General features: G+C 50.7%; 3 protein-coding genes across 4 annotated transcripts; 1 reads left to right on the plus strand and 2 right to left on the minus strand.

Moving 5' to 3' along the window:
• The first annotated feature begins 680 nt into the window (after nucleotides 1–680).
• TUBB (tubulin beta class I) lies at nucleotides 681–5309 on the plus strand. The gene is made up of 4 exons (XM_054491509.2): nucleotides 681–1306; nucleotides 3271–3379; nucleotides 3651–3761; nucleotides 4073–5309. The coding sequence occupies exons 1-4, from the start codon at nucleotides 1250–1252 to the stop codon at nucleotides 5128–5130; spliced, it is 1335 nt and encodes a 444-aa protein (XP_054347484.1). The 5' UTR covers nucleotides 681–1249; the 3' UTR covers nucleotides 5131–5309.
• A 3251-nt stretch (nucleotides 5310–8560) lies between these two features.
• Nucleotides 8561–23563, minus strand: FLOT1 (flotillin 1). 2 transcript variants are annotated; one of them, XM_054491864.2, is made up of 13 exons: nucleotides 23234–23563; nucleotides 22854–22910; nucleotides 22493–22568; nucleotides 22315–22405; nucleotides 21891–22034; nucleotides 21373–21492; nucleotides 21190–21285; nucleotides 20853–21005; nucleotides 11663–11844; nucleotides 11426–11471; nucleotides 11173–11310; nucleotides 10767–10931; nucleotides 8561–8876 (listed from the first exon to the last, which is right to left on the minus strand). In XM_054491864.2, the coding sequence occupies exons 2-13, from the start codon at nucleotides 22894–22896 to the stop codon at nucleotides 8847–8849; spliced, it is 1284 nt and encodes a 427-aa protein (XP_054347839.1). In that variant the 5' UTR covers nucleotides 22897–22910; nucleotides 23234–23563; the 3' UTR covers nucleotides 8561–8846. The 2 variants fall into 2 exon arrangements, with proteins under 2 accessions (XP_054347839.1, XP_063522064.1); XM_063665994.1 differs by lacking the exons at nucleotides 22315–22405; nucleotides 23234–23563.
• A 319-nt stretch (nucleotides 23564–23882) lies between these two features.
• IER3 (immediate early response 3) lies at nucleotides 23883–25305 on the minus strand. The gene is made up of 2 exons (XM_054491866.2): nucleotides 24977–25305; nucleotides 23883–24864 (listed from the first exon to the last, which is right to left on the minus strand). Exons 1-2 carry the CDS (start codon nucleotides 25184–25186, stop codon nucleotides 24604–24606), a joined length of 471 nt encoding a protein of 156 aa, XP_054347841.2. The 5' UTR covers nucleotides 25187–25305; the 3' UTR covers nucleotides 23883–24603.
• Between the last annotated feature and the right edge of the window lie 254 nt (nucleotides 25306–25559).

The raw sequence follows: 25559 nt of genomic DNA on the forward strand, positions 1-25559 counted from the left end.
AACCATAGTTCCTAATTTGGTGGATACATAGTAACTATCAAATAAGTGAATAAATCTCTGGGAAGAAGCAGATGGACTCTGTCTTGAGCCCACCCAATTTTTCCCCCATCAATTACCCCTCTCTCGTTTTTCAATACTGGGTCTCTTGCAGAGTTGCAGTGGCGGCCACCTGGTCAGTGAAATCAGCGAATTGAAAAACCACTGACTTCATTAACATGTCTAAAGAGGCAGGCTGAAAAAACTGAAAATCTATCAGGCATCTCATTCCATAGTTCCCTGTTTGACAAGAAGACCAAGGTGTCTTCAAAGTCCGCCCTAAGGTGCAGATCTCCTACCCACGTAGGAGACTTCTAGTTTCACAAATCCCCGATGTCGGTTTCTCTGAACTATTTTATTCTTTGAACATACTCTCCAGACAACAACGCTATCCTGAAAAGCCCTTGCTGCAATTTTGTTTCTCTTTCAAAACAATGACTCGAAAATTTCCAAGGAAATAGCAAGAGGGCGATTCCCTTCTTGAAGTATTTGAGGGAGCAGAAGCTTACTGAAGTTCATGCCTTGGGTCACCAAAGGCCAGGGGTAGCAGAGCACCGTGCCAGACTTCTCCCCATTTTTCGCTGAGCTAAGCAATCCTTTCTTCCCCAGAGGTACTGCAGCTGGGAGCTTTCAGGGCGTGTCTACCCCACCACCCAACTTCTGGAACCCCAGACTTCTCAATTCCTGTACCCCCGAGAACTGCTCACTTTTTGTACAAAAACCTCAGGCATAGAGGAAAGGAATCTTGCGCAAGGTCGTTTTTCATTTACAAAACAAAAACCCCACGAAAACCAAACCGGTACCCACCCATTCGTCACTTCATTTTGCAGCGTGGACAACAATAGGGGACTACAACTCCCAAAGAGGACTGCGCTCGTCCACTGGCTCAGAGGCCAATGGACGCCTGGTACATGACCGGCATCGACTAATCAGGGCCAGGCTCGATGAGGCTTTGTCTCCCGACCGCGCGCGGGGCCGATTCTCCCGCCTCCCAGCCCCGGCGCACGCGCGCCCCGCCCAGCCTGCCTTCCCTCGGCGCCCTCCCCTTTCCTTTCTCCCTCTCAGAACCTTCCTGCCGCCGCGTTTGCACCTCGCTGCTCCAACCTCTGGGGCGCATTCCAACCTTCCAGCCTGCGACCTGCAGAGAAAAAAAATTACTTATTTTCTTGCCCCATACATACCTTGAGGCGAGCAAAAAAATTAAATTTTAACCATGAGGGAAATCGTGCACATCCAGGCTGGTCAGTGTGGCAACCAGATCGGTGCCAAGGTAAGAATTTTACACCTCTTTTATTTCTTTTTAGAAGGAAAAATCCAGGTAAGTTATGAAAAAGTGGTTGTGGGGCATTTGCACCCTCTCCTTAATCAAGCTTTACCCCTCCCAGGTTTGTTACATTTATATATATAACAATTGTAGCTAGCATTTGCTTTTGGAAAGCTGGGAATCATTTTTCTTGGCAGGCACATTTTGGAGAAACTAGTAAAAGGGCTTTTCGGGTTTCGGGGGCGGGAAGACTGAGCACTTATAAGATGTTACTTAAAAGGGCTTCTAACGGTCCGAGAACCGGGCAGGGAGAGAGATGCGGAAACGGTCGCAGACAAAGCGGGGCGAGGTTTTGCCCATGTGCATCCCGCCCAACCCCCCTGCGGGGTTCTTGGGGCCAGACCGTAGCGGGAAGGGGTGAGGCCGTCGGGCGGCTGCAGAGAGCTCCAGCGCAAGGGTGGGGGGGCGATGCGCCAGGGTGGGCTGCGCTGGTCGCTACCTTTCACAAAAGACCAGGGACCCCAACGCGCCCGCGACCCCAGAGGGCCGGTCCTGTAGTTGTTCCTGGATGGAAGGAGAATAAGAACGGGATTAATTTTACTTGCTTTCATGGCCCCTAAGAGAGACTTTTTTAGGGCGTGAACAGATATGTCGAGAAAATGGGGGTGTGTGGTTTTCTTTAATGAGTCCCTCAGGACTTAGTGGGAGAGAAAGAATCCTTTAAATCAAGAGGGAGAAATCAAGCGAAGGAATAAAAATTCCGAGGCCAAGGGGGATTTTTTTTTTTTGCGCGCGGTTACAGTGTAGCGGGGGAGGGGCGGGAGGAAGTGCGGCTGCTACGTTGTAGCAGAAGGGCGGGGGCCCTACGGGGCGGGGCCGGGGCGCCGTGGGCGCGCGGGGACAATGCGGCGTTGCCCGCCGGCAGGGGCGCGCTACCTTGAGCCCCGCCCCTCGTGCGCGGAATTCTTGCCCCTGGCCCCGCCCACGCGCGAAGTCTTTTGTCGGCGGCTCGACCTGCGCGTGCGCCGCAGTCACGTGGAGGGCGGGGTGGGTGGGAGACTGCGGCGGCAGCTCCTCAGACCCCCAGCCTTTTGTGCGCCGCGCGGTGGGGCGGTGCCCAGCTTGGGGGAAGGTGAGTGGCGCTTATCCAAGTGTGGTCGACCTCCATCCGCCCACCGAGCACTTGGGACTCGATGCACATATCCATAGCAGGGAAAGCTGTGGCTTTCTCGGGGGAGCGAGTGTGTAGGGGAAGGGTGTGGCAGGCACACGGGATGCCATGCCTTAGAACAACGGCCTGAGCGCGTGTGGAATTAAAATGGGAGATGTGGGGCCGAGGCGGGCGAATTGGGATCGCTCCAGCTCAGGGGTTCGAGACCATCCTGGGCAACAAAGCGAGACCCCTCCCCCATGCCACGTCTCTACAAAAAAAAAATTAGCTGGGCGTGGTGGCGCGCGTCTGTGGTCCCAGCTACTCGAGAGGCTGAGATGGGAGGATCGGTTGAGCCTGGGAGTTCCAGGCTGTAGTCATCCGTGATTGCGCCACTGCATTTGCAGGCTGGGCAACAGGAAGACCCTGTCTTAAAAATTAGAAGAAGCTGGGCGCGGTGGCTCGCGCCTGTAATCCCAGCACTTTGGGAGGCCAAGGTGGGCGGATCACGAGGTCAAGAGATCTAGACCATCCTGGCCAACATGGTGAAACCCGTCTCTACTAAAAAATACAAAAAGTAGCTGGGCGTGTTGGTGCGCGCCTATAGTCCCAGCTATTCCGGGGGCTGAGGCAGGAGAATCGCTTGAACCCGGGAAGCAGAGGTTGCAGTGAGCCGAGGTAGCGCCACTGCACTCCAGCCTGGCGACAGAGCGAGACTCCGTCTCGAAAAAAATTAAGAAAAAGATGAAATAAAATGGTAGTTGGGGACATAGTTGGCTGGGACTTGACCTGTTGTGGTCTTGTTGCTCCCGCTCGGCAGTTCTGGGAGGTGATCAGTGATGAACATGGCATCGACCCCACCGGCACCTACCACGGGGACAGCGACCTGCAGCTGGACCGCATCTCTGTGTACTACAATGAAGCCACAGGTAAGGGCAGGAGCCCGGGCAGCTCAGGTTCCCTTCCCTGTCTCCCACTTCTCTGGGATCTCTTTCCATTTCTGGGCACGCCTTACTCCCTTTGGGCGTATCTGTCATTTTGTCCCTTTCGTGAACCACCGTCGGGGCCAAAGACGTCTGCTGCCACCTGGTGGCAGGACCTGGAATGACAAGTCTCGGGTCCTGCTGTCTCCCATTTCCAGTATATCTATAAACCTTCTCTTCTGCCAGATTTCACAGCTCTTAACTTTATTCTCTGTAGGTGGCAAATATGTTCCTCGTGCCATCCTGGTGGATCTAGAACCTGGGACCATGGACTCTGTTCGCTCAGGTCCTTTTGGCCAGATCTTTAGACCAGACAACTTTGTATTTGGTGAGTTATACAGATGATATTAGCAGATGATATACCATCGTGTTCAACTTATTTGGGTGCAAGGACACAGCAAAAGTTAGGAGATGATTGTTGTATTGGAGTGCTAATACAGAATTGTGTTCTGAAATCTAATGGAGGGTAGAGGTAGTGCCTACTATTGCTGGTAAATTATGGGGCAGTAGGGGGAGAATATATCACAGTGAAGGAGAAGGAAGATACATCCAAGGGAATTATTTCAAAAGTTGAAAGATGGAAACATCATATATCTTCCATACCCTGTTAATTGAGCTTTTCTTCTGACTGCATTCCAGGTCAGTCTGGGGCAGGTAACAACTGGGCCAAAGGCCACTACACAGAGGGCGCCGAGCTGGTTGATTCTGTCCTGGATGTCGTACGGAAGGAGGCAGAGAGCTGTGACTGCCTGCAGGGCTTCCAGCTGACCCACTCACTGGGCGGGGGCACAGGCTCTGGAATGGGCACTCTCCTTATCAGCAAGATCCGAGAAGAATACCCTGATCGCATCATGAATACCTTCAGTGTGGTGCCTTCACCCAAAGTGTCTGACACCGTGGTCGAGCCCTACAATGCCACCCTCTCCGTCCATCAGTTGGTAGAGAACACTGATGAGACCTATTGCATTGACAACGAGGCCCTCTATGATATCTGCTTCCGCACTCTGAAGCTGACCACACCAACCTACGGGGATCTGAACCACCTCGTCTCAGCCACCATGAGCGGTGTCACCACCTGCCTCCGTTTCCCTGGCCAGCTCAATGCTGACCTCCGCAAGTTGGCAGTCAACATGGTCCCCTTCCCACGTCTCCATTTCTTTATGCCTGGCTTTGCCCCTCTCACCAGCCGTGGAAGCCAGCAGTATCGAGCTCTCACAGTGCCGGAACTCACCCAGCAGGTCTTCGATGCCAAGAACATGATGGCTGCCTGTGACCCCCGCCACGGCCGATACCTCACCGTGGCTGCTGTCTTCCGTGGTCGGATGTCCATGAAGGAGGTCGATGAGCAGATGCTTAACGTGCAGAACAAGAACAGCAGCTACTTTGTGGAATGGATCCCCAACAATGTCAAGACAGCCGTCTGTGACATCCCACCTCGTGGCCTCAAGATGGCAGTCACCTTCATTGGCAATAGCACAGCCATCCAGGAGCTCTTCAAGCGCATCTCGGAGCAGTTCACTGCCATGTTCCGCCGGAAGGCCTTCCTCCACTGGTACACAGGCGAGGGCATGGACGAGATGGAGTTCACCGAGGCTGAGAGCAACATGAACGACCTCGTCTCTGAGTATCAGCAGTACCAGGATGCCACTGCAGAAGAGGAGGAGGATTTCGGTGAGGAGGCCGAAGAGGAGGCCTAAGGCAGAGCCCCCATCACCTCAGGCTTCTCAGTTCCCTTAGCCGTCTTACTCAACTGCCCCTTTCCTCTCCCTCAGAATTTGTGTTTGCTGCCTCTATCTTGTTTTTTGTTTTTTTTCTGGGGGGGTCTAGAACAGTGCCTGGCACATAGTAGGCGCTCAATAAATACTTGTTTGTTGAATGTCTCCTCTCTCTTTCCACTCTGGGAAACCTAGGTTTCTGCCATTCTGGGTGACCCTGTATTTCCTTCTGGTGCCCATTCCTTCCATTTGTCCAGTTAATATTTCCCTCTTAAAAATCTCCAAGAAGCTGGGTCCAGATCCCATTTAGAACCAACCAGGTACTGAAAACACATGTAGCTAATGGCAACCATCCTAAGCCCAAAGTAGAAAATGGTAGAAGGTAGTGGGTAGAAGTCACTATATAAGGAAGGGGATGGGATTTTCCATTCTAAAAATTTTGGAGAGGGAAATACACGCTATTAAAGTCACTAAATTTCTAATATGTCCATTTCCCATCTCAGCTTCAAGGGAGGTGTCAGCAGTATTATCTCCACTTTCAATCTCCCTCCAAGCTCTACTCTTTGGAGGGGTCTGTCCCACTCTGTCAAGTGGAATCCTTCCCTTTCCAACTACCTCCTTCACTCGAGCTCCTTTCCCCTGATCAGAGAAAGGGATCAAGGGGGTGGGCGGGGGGGAAGAGACCAGCCTTGGTCCCTAAGCCTCCAGAAACGTCCTCTTAATCCCCACCTTTTCTTACTCCCTCCAGAAACGTCCTCTTAATCCCCACCTTTTCTTACTCCCAAAAAAGAATGAACACCCCTGACTCTGGAATGGTGTATACTGCCACATCAGTGTTTCAGTCAATCCCCAGAGGAGAGGGGAACCCTCCTCCATCTTTTTTGCAACATCTCATTTCTTCCTTTTGCTGTTGCTTCCCCCCTCACACACTTGGTTTTGTTCTATCCTACATTTGAGATTTCTATTTTGTGTTGAACTTGCTGCTTTTTTTCATATTGAAAAGATGACATCGCCCCAAGAGCCAAAAATAAATGGGAATTGAAAAAAGCTGTGAGATGTGTGCTTATTTAGGGAAACACTGCTGATGGAGGCATGGGGCCTGAGTTCAGTTGCACTGCTCTCCTTCAATTGACACTTAATATTGAGTCCCTGTCCTATCTGTGGGTTCAACCAACTGGATATTGGGAAAAGAGTTGTACTGGACATGTATAGGCTTCTCATTATTCCCTAAACAATAATAGTATAAATTATTTACATAATATTTGCATTGGATTAGGTATTATAAGTAATGTAGAGATGATTTAAAGTACACAGGTTATATGCAAGTACTACATTTTATATGAGGGACTTGGGCATCTGCCAATTTGGTATCTCAGGGAGGTACTGGTAAGGACACTGACTGCTTTATAGAGCCTCACATCGTTTCTGGTACCCAAACTGCTCCGAGCACCAGTCAGTCTTTACTGGAGTCTGATGGCTCACTACAGCCTTGATGTCCTGGGCTCAAGCAATCCATCTCAGTCTCCCAAGCAGCTGGGACTGAGGCATGAGCCAGGTGAGCCAGTGCATCAGGCCCACAAATGAGTCTTAACTAGGAAAGGCATAGGCTTAGATGCAGGATCCAGGGATGGAAGATGGAAGCTGAGAAGAATGACAAGTCACGCGTAACTGGTTTCCAGACCAGCATCCACATCCTCTGGGAACTTGCAGAAATAAATGCAAGTTTTTCGTCCCACCCAGATGTACTGAACCAGAAATGGTTGAATTGGCCTTGGCCACCCAGCCCAGGATTCCTTTGGGTTATGTGTACCCATGGCCATTTCCTGTGATCCTGTGGGCTTGGTCAACCTATGACACCAAGATAACTAGTGAAGCCCTGGTATGGTGGCTCCCACCTGTAATCCCAGCACTCTGGGGGGCTGAGGCAGGAGGATGGCTTGAGCCCAGGAGTTCCACACCAGCCTGGGCAGCAGTAAACCATCTAACAAAAAAAAAAGCTGGGCATGGTGGCGCATGCCTGTAGTCCCAGCTGCTGGGGTAGGGGGGCAGGAATTGGTGGGAGGATTGCCTGAGCCTGGGAGGTTGAGGCTGCAATGAGCCCTGACCATAACCCTCCACCCCAGCCTGGGTGACAGAGCAAGACCTTGTCTTTTTTCTTTTTTCTTGAGATGGAGTCTTGCTATGTTGCCCAGGTTGGAGTGCTTTGGCACGATCTTGGCTCACTACAACCTCTGCCTCCCGGGTTCAAGGAATTCTGCCTCAGCTTCCCAAGTAGCTGAGATTACAGGCACCCACCATCACGCTGGGCTAATTTTTGTATTTTTAGTAGAGATGGGGTTTTACCACGTTGGCCAGGGCTGGTCTCAAACTCCTGACCTCGTGATCCACCCATCTCAGCCTCCCAAAAAGTTCTGGGACTACAAGCATGAGCCACTGTGCCTGGCCCAAGCCCAAGACCTTGTCTTAAAAGGATAACTAGGCGGGAATGCGACCTTATGATCTCATTCTAAAACAATCTGTACCATCTACTACCTCATACTTTTAAGTTCACAATGCAAGTCTCAAAGCTACCCTGAAAACAATAATTCCTTTTGCTATGTTTTCAGGAATTCTGGGAACTAATACTATTCCCAACATTCCTTCTATTTTAGCATGCTTTTCTGACTATAATACACTGTTGGGGGGAAAAATTAACTCTAAAACTCTTGACAGTATATAAGTAACTTGCTTTTCTCCCATTCTAGAAAGCCTATTGTATGCAAGAAAGCCTATTGTATGCAAGGGAACAAGCTACATTCTAGCATTCATTTTCTTTCTAATAGAGCCAGGATCTTGCTTTGTCACCCAGGCTGGAGTGCAGTGGTGTGATCATGGCTCACTACAGCCTTAGACTCCTGAGCTCAAGTGATCCTCCCACCTTAGCCTCCCAAGTAGCTAGGACTACAGGCAAGAGTCACCACACCTGAGTCTAGCATTCATTTTTTTTTTTTTTTGAAACAGTCTCACTCTGTCACCTAGGCTAGAGTGCAGTGGTGTGATCTTGGCTCACTGCAACCTCTGCTTCCCAGGTTCAAGTGATTCTCCTGCCTCAGCCTCCCAAGTAGCTGGGACTACAGGCATGTGCCACCCTGCCTGGCTATTTTATTTTTGGTAGAGACAAGGTTTCGTCATGTTGGCCAGGCTGGTCTTGAACTCCTGACCCCAGATGATCTGCCTGCCTTGGCCCCCCAAAGTGCTGGGATTACAGGCATGAGCCACTGCGCCGGGCCAAGCATTAATTTCCAATTGCTTCTTTTTTATTAATTGTTGATAAGTATCAGTACTTACTTACAGCAATTTATTTGGGTAGCAAAGTTGAAAACCTCCAGCCCATCCCTCAGTCTTGGTCAGGAAAGTATTCTAGACAACAGGCTCAAACAGTCTGATTTAATTAGGAAGTTAAATAAGTTGAGGTGGGGTGAAGTGGGATCATCAGAAGGCTGACATGGGACCGCTGGAGTTGGCAATCACAGCAGTGTGAGGTTGGCAAGGGGAGCAACCCCCTTCAAGACAAGGCACAAACTATTTGGCAAGGAGAGATGAGGAGTGGGACCTCAGTGTCAATGGACATGCTCAGGGAGGCCAGTGGGTTACATGCAACAGGAGTATCATTCAGGCAACTTCAGCTTTGAGGCTGGGCATCTGTGAGGGCTGAAGGCTCAGGCTGTTCTCAAAGGCTTGTGATTCACCTGGCAAAAAGACAACAGTAGATGACACTTGGGAACATTCGGGAGGCTGAGGCCCCTGCTCTCCCGGGCCCCCATTTAGACGAATGGGCTATAGGGAGAACACACACGGCCAGGGTTCTTCTTTCTGGTGCCCTACCTCATCCTGTTTCCCCAAACAAAGACATCAGGATTCACATACAATAAATCATTGAAGAGAGGAGAGGGAGCAGAGCCTTGTTTGCGCACTCTCCTTAGCTCTGAATATTCTACTGCAGGCCTCCAGGAGGCTCCAAGGAACCCAGCTTGAAGGTCATTGGTATGATCCAGTGCTTTTATTTACATGTGCTTTTTTTTTTTTTTTTTGAGACGGAATCTCACTCTGTCACCCAGGCTAGAGTGCAGTGGCGCGATCTTGGCTTACCGCAACCTCCGCCTCCTGAGTTCAAGTGATTCTCTTGCCTCAGCCTCCCGGGTAGCTGGAATTACAGGTATGCGCCACCATACCTGGCTAATTTTTGTATTTTTGGTAGAGACGGGGTTTCACCATGTTGGCCAGGCTGATCTCAAACTTCTGACCTCAGCTGATCGTCCACCTTGGCCTCCCAAAGTTCTGGGATTATAAGCGTGAGCCACAGCACCCAACCCAAATATGCATTTCTTTCTCTCTCTTTTTTTTTTCTGAGACAGAGTCTTGCTCTGTTGCCCAGGCTGGAGTGCAGTGGTGCTATCTCAGCTCACTGCAAGCTCTGCCTCCCAGGTTCACACCATTCTCCTGCCTCAGCCTCCCCAGCAGCTGGGATTACAGGCGCACACCGCCACGCCCGGCTGTTTTGTATTTTTAGTAGAGACGGGGTTTCACTGTGTTAGCCAGGATGGTCTTGATCTCCTGACCTCGTGATCTGCCCGCCTCGGCCTCCCAAAGTGCTGGGATTACAGGCGTGAGCCACTGCGCCCGGCCTTTTTTTTTTTTTTTTTTGAGATAGAGTCTTATTCTGTCACCCAGGCTGGCGTGCAGTGGTGTGATCTCAGCTCACTGTAACCTCTGCCTCCTGGGTTCCAGCAATTCTCCTGCCTCAGCCTCCTGAGTAGCTGAGATTACAGGCAGGCACCACCAAGCCTGGCTAATTTTTTTTTGTATTTCTAGTAAAGACGATGTCTCACCCTGTTGGCCAGGCTGGTCTCCAACTCCTAACCTTAGGTGAACTGCCTGCCTCGGCCTCCCAAAGTGCTGGGATTACAGGCGTAAGCCACTGCACCTGGCCCCATTTCTTTAATATACACGTAATGCTTACTATATACCAGGCACTATTCTAAACACTGCAAATATTTGCTCGAGCCCCTCAACAATTCAACAGGGTAGTTTCTAATTATTAACCCAATTTTAAGATGAGGAAACAGGTATAGAGAGGTTGATTACTTGTCCAAGATTACAGTTAGCAGGCATTGTAGCTAGGATTCACAACAAAACAGTGGTTCCAGAGCCTGTTTGCTGACCTCTACCATGATCTACAGGTGAATTAACTGGGGCACCAAGAAAAGCAGTGATATGCTCTGGAATTAATTAACTGTCAATAGGCTGCAACTAGTTCACTATACTAGTGGGGTTCCCTATACAAGCACAGGTTGCAGAGACAGTCGACCTGGATTTCACTCCAGCTGCACCAGCAGAATGAGTAGGAACATGCTGGAAGTTGAGTTTCTTGACTTTGTAAAATCCTATATACCCTAAGGGTAGTTTGATTTAAAACAACTCATTTATGTAGAAGCTTAGCACTGTGTCTGGCACACAGAAAGTGATTAATAAACATCAATGACTCCCAGGCCTGGATGCTGGTTAAATGCTAGGCATGCTACGTCACACAACACAGGAACCTAGCAATTCTGCTCCTCAGCTCCAACCTGAGACCTCACCTGGGAGATGCTCACGCCTGTGAGTCTTTCCACACTCTCTGGCAGGCGAGTTAGAATGTCCAGTACTTCCCCAGTCACTTTGGCTGCCCCCATGGTCCCACTGCCGCTGGACACCAGTGTGATCTTATTGGCCGAAGTCAAGGGACCACTGATCTCTTCTGCCACCTGGCAGGAGAGAGACACCCACTCAGTGCCCATGATCTGACCACATTCCTCATAAAACAACTTACCCTGGGTTTTAAGGTCCTCGTTCCATTGGTCATCCTTCCTCACTTTGGTCACTAATAATTCCCACCCCTAATTTAGAGTCCCCCTAGACTGTTTCTCCCTAAGCCCCTCACTTCACCTCACCCCTTAGTCCCTGGTTCTATTTCCTCCTTTCTTGGTGCCCACACGACCTCCAGACCTGGGGCAGCTTCTCTAGCAGCATGTCCAGTTGAGCAGCCTCTTGGTACAGCTGGAAGGCTTCTGCCTTCTTGGCCATCTGCTCAGCCTCGGCTCGGGCTCGGGCCCCTATGGCAAAGGCCTCAGCTTCCCCACGCATCTGAGGGTTAAGGATGCTTGTGAAATTGACAGAAATCATTAAGAACAAGAAATCCCGGCTCAAACAGCAACCCCCACCCTCTCCACAAGCCAGCAGGAGCTGCCTCTTAACTCACCCGCACAGACTCGGCTTCTGCCTCCGCCTGCATAATTAGTTGGGACCTGTGGACAGAAGGGAAGTGGAGGGTGGAGCCCAGCGACCCTTACTCCCAGGAGAAAGGCCCAGTGCTGCAGAGGCAGAGGCTCCTGAAACCTGAAATCCACAGGAGTCCAGGTGGTGAAGGCTTCAGCCCTCCATCTTGGGGTGCCTAGGTGGCAAGTGAGCTAGGAAGGGTCAGGGAGGGGACATTTACTTCTCTGCCTCGGCTAGGCGCTCCAGCTTGTAGCGCTCGGCTTCCGCTGGCTTCCGCACCCGGGCCTCCAGCTCCTTCTCCCGCCGGGCGATCTCCTGCTCCTGCACTGCCACCTGCTGGGCCCGCTCCACCACCTGCACCTGCACCCGCTGCTCCTCAATTTGCTGCTTAGTCTTGGCCACCTGGGTAGGAGGGGCGCTCTGAGTCAGAGGTGAAGAGCAAGTGCCCGGGAACCAGAGCTCCAGAGTGGGATATAAAAATAGGAGCCGGTGGCCGGGCGCGGTGGCTCACGCCTGTAATCCTAGCGCTTTGGGAGGCCAAGGAGGGTGGATTGCCTGAGTTCAGGAGCTCGAGACCAGCCTGGCCAACATGGTGAAACCCTGTCTCTACTAAAATACAAAAAATTAGCCAGGTGTGGTGGCGAACGCCTGTAGTCCCAGCAACCTGGGAGGCTGAGGCAGGAGAATTGCTTGAACCTGGGAGGCAAAGGTTGCAGTGAGCTGGGATCACGCCACTGCACTCCACCCTGGTCAACAGAGTAAGACTCCATCTCCAAAAAAAAAAAAAAAAAAAAGCAGGTACATGAAGGTGGGTTCCCTCTTGTCTGCTTGGCCAGTCCAGCGGAGTCCAGTGTTCCTCTGATGAGCCCCCGTTTAATCTATTTTTCCCATCTGTGCCCCCTTCTAGAGTATAAATACCTTGAGGGCACTGAGCACATGGTGGCTTTCTGCTATCTCCAGTCTTGCTCAAATCCCCCCACTGTTGCTGCGATAACCTTAGTGCTAGCCTAGGCTACTGCAATAGCTGACTTATTTTTTGTGGGGGTGGGGAGAGGTGATCTTTTTTGTCTTTTGCATATGGTGCAGATTTAACAGAAAAAAAAGTGAACCACGAGGCTTCTTCCTCATTCTCCAAACTACCTGGGTCCCTTTCCCAGAGAAACCACCAAGACCAGCTTCTTGTGTATCCTTCCAGGGATACTCTGAACATCTACAAGAATGTGTGTATTCATAGAATTCCTCTTATTTAGGCAGTTTTTTTTTTTTTGAGGCAGTTTCGCTCTATTGCCCAGGCTGGAGTGCAGTGGCACGATCAGCTCAGTGCAACCTCCACCTCCCAGGTTCAAGCTAATCTCTTGCCTCAGCCTCTCAAGTAGCTGGGACTACAGGCATGTGCTACCACGTCTGGCTAATTTTTGTATTTTTTTTTAGTAGAGACGGAGTTTCACCATGTTGGCCAGGCTGGTCTCAAACTCCTGATCTCAAGTGATCCATCCACCTCAGTTTCCCAAAGTGCTGGGATTACAGGCATGGGCCACCGCACCCAGCCTAGATTTCATCTTCTTATTCCTTGCAGTGTGAGGGAATCAGAAGGCTCTTATCAAGATGCTAGTGAGGAGAGGTGCCAGGCAAGGAACACATTTTTTTTTTCTTTTTGAGACATCATCTTACTCTGTCATCCAGGTTCAATGGCGTAATCATGGCTCACTGCAGCCTTGACCTCCCTGGGCTCAGATGATCCTCCCCCCTCACCCTCTAGAGTAGCTGGGACTACAGGCGTCAACCAGCACACCCGGATATTTCTTGTACTTTTTGTAGAGACGGGGTTTTGCTATGTTGCCCAGGCTGGTCTCAAACTCCTGGGCTCAGGTGATCCACCTGCCTCAGCTTCCCAAAGTGTTGGGGTTACAGGCATGTGTCATCACATCCAGCCAGACACACGCCTTCGTTGTCCCATTGCTCAGGCTCAGCCATGCACCATCATCATTGTAGGTCTCATCAATACATGTGATGCTTCCCCTGCCTTCTACCTTCCCCTGGGCCCATCTGTTCACTCCAGAGAGAAGCATGGCTCTGGAGACGGCACTCCGTACTGTCTTTCACCCTAAATTTTCAAACCCGTTCCAAACTGGCCTCGTTGCCCTCTACATCGGTGTGCAGGATCACCTCTCTCCTGTGTCCCTTAGGCAACCATTTGTTTGTTTCTTTTTCCTTCCTGTCTATGCCCACCTTTTGGTGAAACTCAACATCCAGAAGCTTCCTCAGAAAGAATATAAAGACAATATTTTTTCTGAGGTCTTGCTTTCTCTGAGATTTTTATTCTACCTTTTTCTGAGATGGAATTTCGCTCTTGTCACCCAGGCTGGAGTGCAGTGACGCAATCCTGGCTCACTGCAATCTCCATCTCCTGGGTTCAAGCAATTCTCCTGCCTCAGCCTCCCACGTAGCTGGGATTATAGGTGCCTGCCACCATGCTCAGCTAATTTTTGTATTTTTAATAGAGATGGGGTTCCACCACATTGGCCAGGCTGGTCTCGAACTCCTTATCTCAGGTGATCCACCTGCTTCGGCTTCCCAAAGTGCTGGGATTACAGGCGTGAGCCACTGCACCCAGCCTCTACCCTTCTATTTTAATACCAGTTAGGCTGAAAGCAGGCTGCTATGTTGGGATTAACTTTCCATCAGAATTCTGAAGGCATTCCTCCATGGTTTTCTAGCTTTTTAAGAAATCTGGGTTTGGGCCAGTCACGGTGGCTCATGCCTGTCATCCCAGCACTTTGGGCAGATCGCCTGAGGTCAGGAGTTCATGACCAGCCTGGTCAACGTGGTGAAACCCCATCTCTACTAAAAATACAAAAATTAGCCGGCCATGGTGGCACACACCTGTAGTCCCAGCTACTTGGGTAGCTGAGGTAGGAGAATCGCTTGAACCCAGGAGGCAGAGGTTGCAGTAGCTGAGATCGTGCCATTGCACTCCAGCCTGGGTGACAAGAGTGAAAATCCATCTCAAAAAAAAAAAAAAAAAAAAAAAAAAGAAAAAACAAATCTGGGCTTAGTGCAGTGGCTCATGCCTGTAATCCCAGCACTTTGGGAGGCTAAGGTGGGAGGATAACTTAAACCCAGGAGTTCAAGACTAGCCTGTGCAATATGGCAAGATCCCACCTCTAGAAAAAAATTTAAAAATTAGCTGGGCGTGGTGGTGTGCCCCTGTGGTCCCAACTACTGGGGAGGCTGAGGTGGGAGAATCACTTGAGCCTGGGAGGTTGAGGCTACAGTAAGCCTTGTTTATGCCACTGTATTGGACAACAAAGCAAGACCCTGTGTCTGAAAAAAAAAAGGAATCTGAAGTCATTTTGAAGCCTGCCTCTTTGAGATCTCTCTCTCACTAGAAGCTTTCATATTTTTTGTCCTTAGCATTCTTAAGTTTTACAGTGATATGTTTCAATGTAGATATTTTTCATTCATTGCATTGGGCACTTAGTAGACCATTTCAATCTAAAACCTCATTTTTACATAATTTTTCTCAGAATGTTTCTGCTCCCAATAAGTCATGCCACATTTGCATGTGCTTGACTCTTTTTTTTTTTTTTTTTTTTTTTTTTGGAGACCGAGTCTTGCTCTGTCACCCAGGCTGGAGTGCAGTGGCATGATCTCATCTCACTGCAACCTCTGCCTCCCAGGTTCAAGTGATTCTCCTGCCTCAGCCTCCCGAGTAGCTGGGACTGCAGGTGTGTACCACCAAGCCTGGCTAATTTTTTGTATTTTTATAGAGTTGGGGTTTCACTGTGTTAGCCAGGATGGTCTCGATCTCCTGACCTCGTAAGCCACCCACCTTGGCCTCCCAAAGTGCTGGGATTATAGGCATGAGCCACCGCCCCTGGCACTGCTTGATTCTTATTGGTCCCTTTCCCTTACTTCTCTGCTTCTTTCTGTGGGGTTTTATTTTTCTCCTTTGTCAGCTCTTGCCAGGTTACCAAGCATACCCTGTCCCTGGCTTTCTTGGTTGCTCCCAAATCTGTGATGGCTTGCTTTGTTGCCCAGGCTGGAGTGAAATGGCACGATCTCAGCTCACTGCAACCTCTGCCTCCTGGATTCAAGTGATTCTCCTGCCTCAGTCTCCTGAGTAGCTGGGATTATAGTCACCATTTCAGCTAATTTTTGTGTTTTTAGTAGAGACAGGGTTTCACCATGTTGGCCAGGCTGGTTTCGAACTCCTTTGTCATCTGCTCAGAGGGAAGAAGGTCTCAACACTGAAAGGACGCTCTGAGTACGTGGGTGAGGCTTGCTGACTTTGAGCTTCACTCTACGGTGATCTGGATAGGCCATGTACGGAGAAACATCTGATTCAGGATTTTAAGTTATTTCTTTTTGGATTAATCATGTTCCCCAGAGCAGTCTTCTGACCTCTTTTTTGGAAGATGGAAGTTCTGGGAGCTGAGTGGGGTTGAGGGGGTTGGGGTTGGGGTTGGCTCTCAGTATTTAGCATTCATGAAAGTTATGGTCATTTCATGCCCCTGTTACTGGTAAACTATCTGGGTCCTCACCTGTGCTGGGCCAGCCCCCATCACATCCTCTAGTCTACTCTCTTCAGATAATAAACTTCCAATGGCAGGTGGGGTAACTCACACCTGTAATCCCAGCACATAGTGAGGCTGAGGTGGGTAGATCACTTGAGGCCAGGAGTTCGAGACCAGCCTGGCCGACATGGTGAAACCCCTCTCTACTAAAAAAAAAAAAAAATACAAAAATTACCTGGGAGTGGTGGTGGGCACTTGTAATCCCAGTTGAGGATTACTTGGGAGGCTGAGGCACGAGAATCACTTGAACCCAGGAGGCAGAGGTTGCAGTGAGCCGAGACTGCGCCACTGCACTCCAGCCTGGACAACAGAGTGAGAGACCCTGTCTCAAAAAAAAAAATAATAATAATAAATAAATAAATAAGATAATAAACCTCCAGATGTCTGTTGGAGCAGGGTAGGAACCATTACCCAGAGGCAGTGAGGGACTCTGAGAAGGTGCTTTTCACCTGTTCCTCTTATTTAACCAGTCTACCACAGCTGGAGAAGCACTGGGTGCTGCCAGCTCCTGAGCCTCAGATCATTTCATTGTTTTCCCTTTCGCAGGTTTCAAGCTCAGCTGTCTCATACCTGCTTAGTCAATTACCACTGACTTCGAGTTTCCAAAATGATGCTCTGGTTTCTGTTCCTATTTTCTCCATCTTTTTTTTTTTTTTTTTTTTTTTTAAAAGCCTAGTCAGCTGGGCATGGTGGCTTACGCCTGTAATCCTAGCATTTTGGGAGGCTGAGGCGGGAAGGAGCCTTTGAGTCCAGGAGTTTGAGACCAGCCTGGGCAACATGGCAAAATTCCATCTCTACAAAACATACAAAAATTAGCCAGGCGTGGTGGCATAGGCTTGTAGACCTAGCTACTCAGGAAGCTGAGGTGGGAGTATTGCTTGAGCCCAGGCAGTTGAAGCTGTAGTGAGCTGAGATTGTACCGCTGCACTCTAGCCTGGGGGACCGAGTAAGACCCGGTCTCAAAGATGAGGATAGGAGAGAAGAAAGAAGAGAAGAGAAGGAAAGAAAGGAAGAAAGAAAGAAAGACTAGTCGAGTGCAATAGTGAGAAGTAGGTAAAGAGTAGAACAAGGAGTTCAATCTGTAACTGACTGAACAATCAATTGAGATAACTCACTACCTTTGGACAAGCCTCTATCTTAAAAAAAATCATTTTGGCTTTAGTGAGGTTTTAGGAGAGAGTAAAATTAGCTACATTTGTTTAATCCATCATCTCTGAAAAAGAGCCCAGCTCATCTTTTGCTCCTTTTTTTTTTTGAGACAGAGTCTCACTCTGTCATCCAGGCTGGAGTGCAGTGGCACGATCTCGGCTCACTGCAAGCTCCGCCTCCCGGGTTTATGCCATTCTTCTGCCTCAGCCTCCCGAGTAGCTGGGACTACAGGTGCCCACCACCACGCCCAGCTAATTTTTTGTATTTTTAGTAGAGACGGGGTTTCACCATGTTAGCCAGGATGGTATCGATCTCCTGACCTCGTGATCTGCCCGCCTCGGCCTCCCAAAGTGTTGGGATTACAGGTGTGAACCACCGCACCCGGCCTTGCTTTCTCTCTTTGCCCATTCTCCACAAGGCAACCAGACTGATCCCTATACAAATATAAATAAGACCATGGCACCTTTCTGCTTGAAGTTCTCCAAAAGCTTTCCATTGTGCTTTCAGTCTCTTCTGTGTCTCCATCATGACCACACAAACCCTTTGTGATCTGGCCCTGCCGGCCTTTCCTCCTCACTCACAGCACACCAGCTCCCCCAGATCAGAAACCTCCTTTCTGACTCCACCTCACAGCCTTTGCACTTACTGGTCCCCTGCCTAGCCACAAGCCACATATGACTGACTGACTGTCTATGTAATCTATCTAATCTATCTATCTATCTATCTATCTATCTATCTATCTATCTATCTAATCTATCAATCTATCCAATCTATCCATCCATCCATCCATCCATCCATCCATCCATCTATCTATCTATCTTAGAAGGAGTCTCGCTCTGTCACCCAGGCTGGAGTGCAGTGGTGCGATCTCCGCTCACTGTGCCTTCTGGGTTCAAGCGATTCTCATGCCTCAGCCTCCCAAGTAGCTGGAATTACAGGTTCACACCACCATACCCGGCTAATATTTTTTGTATTTTTGGTAGAGAGAGGGTTTCACTATGTTGGCCAGACTGGTCTCAAACTCCTGGCCTCAAGTGATCTTCCTGTCTCAGCCTCTCGAAGTGTTGGGATTACAGGCATGAACCACCGCGCCCAGCCACTTTTTAAGTATGACTACTTAAAAAGCACAGGCTAGAATGTTCTTGGCCCAGAACTCTACATTGTTCCTTCTTATCTCCAGGTCTGATCTCAAACACCACTTCCTCATAGAAACTTTTTCTCACCACCCTCTAACCTAATATACTAACTCCCCTCCCACAGTTTTTCATATCACCCTGTTTATTTCCTTCACAGCACCTAAACAAGAATTATAGCCTGGGAAGGTCATTTACTTGCTTACTAGCTGTTTCCTGTGTCGTAATGTAAGCTGCATAAGGGCAGGAATCTTTTCTGCCTCACCTCCATATTTATAGCCTCACCTCCAAAATGATGTCTAGCACACAGAAGGCACTTAACAGATATTTGTTGAATAAATCCTTCTTTCCTGAACACCTAGCACACTGCCTGGTGTATAATGAGAAACTGATAAAAGTTGAAAAGAGTCCAACCAGTCCAATCCCTTAATCTGCAGACAAGTAAGGTCATGCTTAGAAGGTTAAGAACATTATCCATAGCTTCACTGCAAGCTAGCAGTTTCCATTATGGTAATCCTTTTCAAACTCAAACTCCAATGTGCATACAAATCACCTAGGAATTCACTTTGAGATTTTGTTAAAATGCAGGTTCTGATTCAGCTGGTCAGGGCCAGGGCCTGCAATTTTGTATTTCTAACAAGCTTCGCAGTGATGCTGCAGCTGCTGCTAGGTAGAACACAGTTTGAGTTGCAAAGCTGTATGCCATGCTCAACCTGTCAAGTCACCCAGGAATTTAACATAATAACAAAAATATTTTGTACCTTCATTATGCTTTCAGCCTGTACCAACTCTTGGCAAAAACAAAATGCATAATATTGCTATCCTTTGGGTAAAGGTCTCAAAGTACAGTTGATTTTCATTGTTCTTGGTAGTTCTGTTCTATAAAGTAGCCATGAATGCTGAATTAGTTAATACCTAATTTGTTCCTAGAAGAAATACAGGGCTAGGTTCCTGTGAGCCTCTGGTCACAACGTTTTCATCAACTGATCAACATAGAGCCTTGCTTTATATGTGTTTCTGTTTAAAGACACCTTATGTAAAATATATTGTTGATTCATTAACACTGAACTCACAGCTAACAGCACTATAACTTATGCATGAACAAAGCTTACCTAACACGTGTATTTCTCCCATAAGGCACATCATAGCCTGCTTGCACTAAAGGACACTAGACAGCACTCCAGCACTGATGCTTGGGGGCCATTTTAAAGAGCGAATTCACCAAGAAAAAGCACAAAAATGCAAAAAACATGGCAGTAAATATACTGTGAAAATAACACGGTTTAGGGTATGAGAGCTGAAACAAGGCAGCAGAGCATCTCCTTGCTCAACCTCACCTGGGTACTGTGCGTGTCTGCAAAAGATCCTGAAAGTGCTGCGACTTTATTGGTAACCTTTTGAGGTTACCAATACATTTTAGTGAATAGGCAAATTCTCAGATACGAATAATGAAGAATGAAAATCAACTATACTTCCTGGCAATATCAAGGGCTGCCCATATCTCACTTTGCAGGATTCAACATCCAAGTCCATGTTTTCCTTCTTCATACACTTTTTTGATTAACCAGGGCTGCTGCTAGCCCATAGCATGCCTCTGTGCAAATTAGAAATTCCTCCGTGTAGATGCAGACCCATGTCAGAATGCACTGCTTGATTAGAGGGGCATGGGCCGGATCTGAGCTCGGATCCACTTTCTCAGATACCTTTGCACGGGCCCAGCCTGCTCCAAACTTATGACCAGCCTTATTGATCATATCCCTTCTTGGCTTTCTCTTTTTTTGAGATGGAGTCTCACTCTGTCACCCAGGCTGGAGTGCAATGGCGTGGTCTCAGCTCACTGCAACCTCTGTCTCCCGGGTTCAAGCAATTCTCCAGCCTCAGCCTCCCGAGTAGCTGGGACTACAGGTGCGTGCCACCACACCTGGCTAATTTTTGTATTTTTAGTAGAAACGGGGTTTCACTATGTTGGCCAGGCTAGTCTCAAACTCTTGACCTTGTGATCCACCTGCCTTGGCCTACCAAAGTGCTGGGATTACAGGCATGAGCCACTGTGCCTGGCCTTTTCTTTCTTTTCTCTTTTTTGAGACAGGATCTCACTGTCACCCAGGCTGGAGTGCAGTGGTGTGATCTCGACTCACTGCAACCTGCGCACCCTGGCTCAAGCGATCCTCCTGCCTCATACCCCAAGTAGCTGTGACTACAGGCCCGAGCTGCCATGCCTGGCTAATGTTTGTATTTTTCGCATAGACAGGGTTTCATCATGTTGCTCAGGCTGGCCTTGAACTCCTGAGGTCAAGCAATCAGCCCGCCTTGGCCTCCCAAAGTGCTGGGATTACAGGCATGAGTCACTACACCCAGCTGGCCTTTTCTTTAAAGCTTTTCAGCTGTAACGTCTGAGTCTTTTAAATCTCTCCTCATATGGGGGAGTTGGTCCAGAGATGGAGAGCCAGAAAAATATCAAAGTTAAAGTATGAGAAATAGTGGTGTCCTGAGATGGACAGCCTGAGAGGAATGGGGAAGGGGCAGAGAGTGGCCTGGCAGTGGCTCTGACCTGAAGCTGATAGGCCAGGTCAGCCTGCGCTCGGCGGGTGTTGACCTCGATGTCATAGGCGGCCTTCTTCAGCTCATAATCTCTCTGTGCCTTGGCCATCTCGATCTCACTCAGGTACTGAGCAGACACCTTTTCCTGCTTGGCTTTAGCTTCCTGTCCAAGCAGAGATCAGGTAGGAAATGTCAGGGCAGGGGGAGAAAGGCCATGGTGAGAGCCTGCTTCCCACCAAGGTTCTCTGTCTGCCTCATGTATTTTCCTGCTCACCCAGCACCCCTGCTTCTTCTCAGTTGTGCCACTTCTATCCCCTTTCCCACTAAGCAACCCGCATCTCTCTCACCCGGATCCCAGCATCTCTCTTGGCCTCTGCTTCTCCAATCCGTGCATCTTTTTGGACTTGAGCTGTTCGAGCCTTCCCCAAAGAGTGCAAATAGTCCTATGGAAGAGATGTAGAAATTAGTCCTTTGGAGGGCTTAAGAGATGGGAGCAAGGAAGCGGGGAAGGATCAATTGCCTAGTTTTACCTGGTCATCGTGAATGTCCTTCAGAGTGTAGCTAACCACACTGATGCCCATGTTGACCAGGTCTGAGGAGGCCACTTTGAAAACCTGTTCTGAGAATTTCTGCCTGTCCTTATAGATCTCCTGTGATAACAGGACGGTGGGGAGAGGGGATGTAAGTTTTGTTTTTTGTTTTTTTTTTTTTTTTGGCTCACTGCAACCTCTACCTCCTGGGTTCAAGTGATTCTCCTGCCTCAGCCTCCCAAGTAGCTGGGATTACAGACACCCGCCACCATGCCCAGCTAATTTTTGTATTTTTAATAGAGAAGAGGTTTCACCAGGTTGGCTAGGCTGGTCTCGAACTCCTGACCTCAAGTGATCCGCCCCCCTTGGCATCCCAAAGTGCTGGGATTACAGGCATGAACCACCCTGCCTGGCCAGGATGTAAGCTCTTGGATCCACTGTCTCTCACAAACTAGTGTGGTCCTTGGGCCCCCCTCATTTTGACATCCTTCCAGATGGTTCCCTGCCCCTAGGCCAACCTCCACAGTCATGTGGGCCATGATGGCCCTCTGGTGGCCCTCTAACGTCTCCAGGGCAATGTGGGCAATCTCAGCCTCCGTCTTCCCCAGGAACATCTGACAGGCCGCCGCCAACATCTCCTTGTTCTGCCCCTGGATTTTTACCTGTAGCCAGAGGAGGGGTAGGAAAGGTGTGGTGGGGTCTCATGAAGTCAGAGAAGAAGCAGAGAGAGAAGGGAGAGCCCTCTAAGAAATGCTTCTTCCATTTCAGGGAAAGAAAGGAGGAGGAGGCAAGTGCCTTGGGGGTGCCTGGAAAAGATGAGACTAGCAGAGGAACTTCTCTGCAGGCAAGGGTTAAGAAGGCTGTGGCCAGAAGATGTCTTAATGTCTGGGAGAGAGGGTGATGGGGAAGTGGACTTTGGGGAAAAGGCTCTGAAAGCTTCACCTGGGCAATGCCAGTGACTGAGATGGGGACCCCATGGCGAGTGTAAACTTTTTCACTCTTGACATTGAGGGTCAGTGTGTTGAGAGAGATCCTAGGGGAAAAAGAAGGGGCAGACAGTAAGAAGAGGAGGAAAAAGAGAAAACGGAGGTCCCCCTTCCCTGGTTCCCTTCTTGCCTACCTCTGGATCTGTTGGATGCAGGGCAGGACAAAGACACGCCCTCCAGCCACCATGACTGGGGGGCTTCGGCAGAACCCTGCAAGGTGAGGGGCAGTGAGGAAATGTGGCAGAGCTTGAATGTGGAAGACTGAGGAACTGGGGGAGGGGGTGGCGAGGGGACAGCAACCCACAGGAGAGAATCTGGGAGCTGGAGGGGAAGCAGTCTGGGCCTTAGAATGGTGGGAATCAAACTGGCCAGTTCGTGGCCATCAAGGGGCAGAAGTCTGGCGCTGGGAAGTTGGTAGGGAGAGGGAGAAGGGGCAGAGGCCAGACTCACAGGGGTTCTGGGGTCACTGGCTGGGAAGGGAACAACAGTACTTACCGGAGACCACCATGGCCTCATTTGGGCCACAAGTGAAAAACATGGTTCAGGCTGGAGCTGGAGGAGAGGGAGGGAAAGCCTTTGCGGATGGGGAAGGGGCGCTGTGGCGTCCACAGGGGCCCATCCTTTCCCTTTCCCGTCAGGCCCTCCCAGTCTGCATCCGCCACGGCCGGTGCCTTCTGCACCCATGGGTCCGCTAAGGCTTTTCCCTGCAAAATCCTTAAGATCCCCAGCTACCTCTTCCCCGCCTGCGTACGGTCCCTCCCTTCCCCTCGCCGCTCCCTTTGATAAAGGTTCCCCGCGCCCAGAGGCCTGCAGACCTTTCCCCTCTCTCCCTGCTTCTCGGCAGCCCCAGGCTCCATCTCCCCTCCCCCACTGACCTTCCGGGACGCGGGCGGCAGCCTGGCTGGGGTCTCGGGAAGGGCGGGGGCGCGCAGGGACCTGGGAGCCGAGCAGGAGCCGGTCGCGGACCAGCCTTCCTGGGAGCTGGCCCCGCTCCCGCGTTCCCCACCCGGCCGCACCCTGTTGCTGCGGCAGACGCGACCCCGCCCCCCGAAACGGACTAAGCACCCCCACTTCGCCCCGCCCCTTTCCCGGCAGGCCCCGCTAGAGTCCGCAGCCCGCCCGCCCGCTGGCTCCCGGGCCCAGGCGGGCTGCCTGATTAGCCCGGGGAGGGCCACATCCCTGCCGCCCCAGTCACCGCCCTTCTTGAGCCGGGAATCCCGCCCACGCGGCTCCACGCTCCGCCCCCGGGTGCGGGGCTTGACCTCCGCCTGGCACCCTGGCGTAAGGGTGATTGCCACATCTCGGATTCGCCGCGGGGCAACTACCTGGGAAAACCGCAGACTGGGCAATGGAAAGACTACATCCGGCAACCGGACGCTGGGTTCTGTGACTCCAGGAAAAGGGGCTCCTGGGCCCAGGGAGGTGCGCGGGCTGGGGACTCGACCACGGCGCCTCCCGCCGGTCGTTGCCATCTGAAGGCGGGGAAGAATGGGGAGTCGGCGCTTGCAAAGATACACTCAAGAGTGCAGACAGCAAATCAATTTTATTTGTGTTCACAGAACATACTGGGCGATCTCGACAGTCGCTCCGTGACAGCCCACCAACCCCCAACCCTCTACCTCGCAGCCGCCCTAAAGGCGACTTCAATAAGATGGAAGGATCTTACGGATCTCATTCCTAATGGTCCGCCGAAGTCTCACACAGTAGACAGACGGAGTTGAGATGCTGGAGGATGCAGTCACCTCCTAAACTTACGACCCACCACCAGACTTCATCCCAGCCGGGACGTCGTCCCCCACCCGAGTCCTCCCCATTTCTTCTCCTACTTTGCCGCAGTTCCAGGTGTCCTGCCTCCACCAGTCCCACAAAGCTCAATAAATACCAAGAGACCTGCATTTACAGCAGGGGGAACATCTCACACCCTTGCATAAGTTAAAATAAATATTACGTACACACCTCCATCACCTAGGAGGACGTACATAAATACATATAAATATTAATTAGGAGCAATAAGAAATAAATTAACAATGCTCTCCTTCCCACCAGGCCTAGCCCCAGCTTGGCTGTGCCTCGGTCTCTGTGCGCCTCGGTCCCGCCTCAAGCACCGGGTGGCGTCTCCGCTGTAGTGTTCTGAGTTCAAGTTGCCTCGGAAGTCCCAGTTTGGGATACGCTCTCGCGCACCAGGTACGCCTGGTGTTTCTTTGTGGTTTTTCGGATTCTTTTTGGGGAGTGAGGGGAGTCACAGTTAGAAGGCGGCCGGGTGTTGCTGGAGGAAAGTGCTGAGGTCCAGAGAGTAGTCCGAGGGCTCCGAAGTCAGATTAAAGGGCTCGAGGACGGGGGGCACAGGGGTGGGCGCCGGGGATGCGGCGTTGGGGGCGTCCTCCGGAGGCAGGGGCGCCGGCACACCCTCTTCAGCCATCAGGATCTGGCAGAAGACGATGGTGAGCAGCAGAAAGAGAAGCCTTTTGGCTGGGTTCGGTTCCTCGACTGGCAGCTGGCGCCGGACCTAAGGGGAGACAAAACAGGAGACAGGTCAGGTCGAGGCCTCTGGAGTCGGGTCGTTCCCCAGTGACTCCACGGCAGCGCACCCCGCGAATGCCCACTTCGGCGATACTCACCACTCGAGGGTAGAGAACCCTGCGGCTGCGCTTTCGGTGCCCGCGAGAGGCGCTGGGGCGCCCGGCAGGGGCCGCTGCGGGCTCCGGGAGAGGGTCGAAGGTGAAGATCTCAGGACCGGAGCCCCGCCGGGGTCCCGGGTTGGTGGAGGGGGCCGGGGTCGGGGCCTGCAGGATGGTCATGGTCGGGTGGCAGCTGCGAGAGTGACACATGGTGAGCCGAGCGGAGTGTAAGGCCAAGTGAGGGCCGGCTGCCGGCAGAGGTGATTTATGTGCTGCTGGAAATTGGGCGGGTCCTTCTAACTCCTCCTCCCGCAGCTGGGGAGCGGTTGGCAGCAGCGGGCTGGAAATTCCGACGATTAAACAAAGGGAGTGGGTGGAGACTTGGCATGCACAATCCTAGGCGCCCAACTGCACGTTGTGAGTGTGTGAGTCGTGAGTGGGGGTGGGTGAGATCCCGGGCTGCAGGCACATGTCGAGGCATGTGGCATCTGGAGAGGGGCTCACGACAGCCTAGGAGATGGTTTAGCCACAGGATCCCTCACAGGCTTTTTTTTTTTTTTTGGAGATGGAGGAGTCTCGTTCG

This window comes from Pongo pygmaeus, chromosome 5 (assembly GCF_028885625.2).
Source record: "Pongo pygmaeus isolate AG05252 chromosome 5, NHGRI_mPonPyg2-v2.0_pri, whole genome shotgun sequence".
Taxonomy (NCBI): Eukaryota; Metazoa; Chordata; class Mammalia; order Primates; family Hominidae; genus Pongo; species Pongo pygmaeus.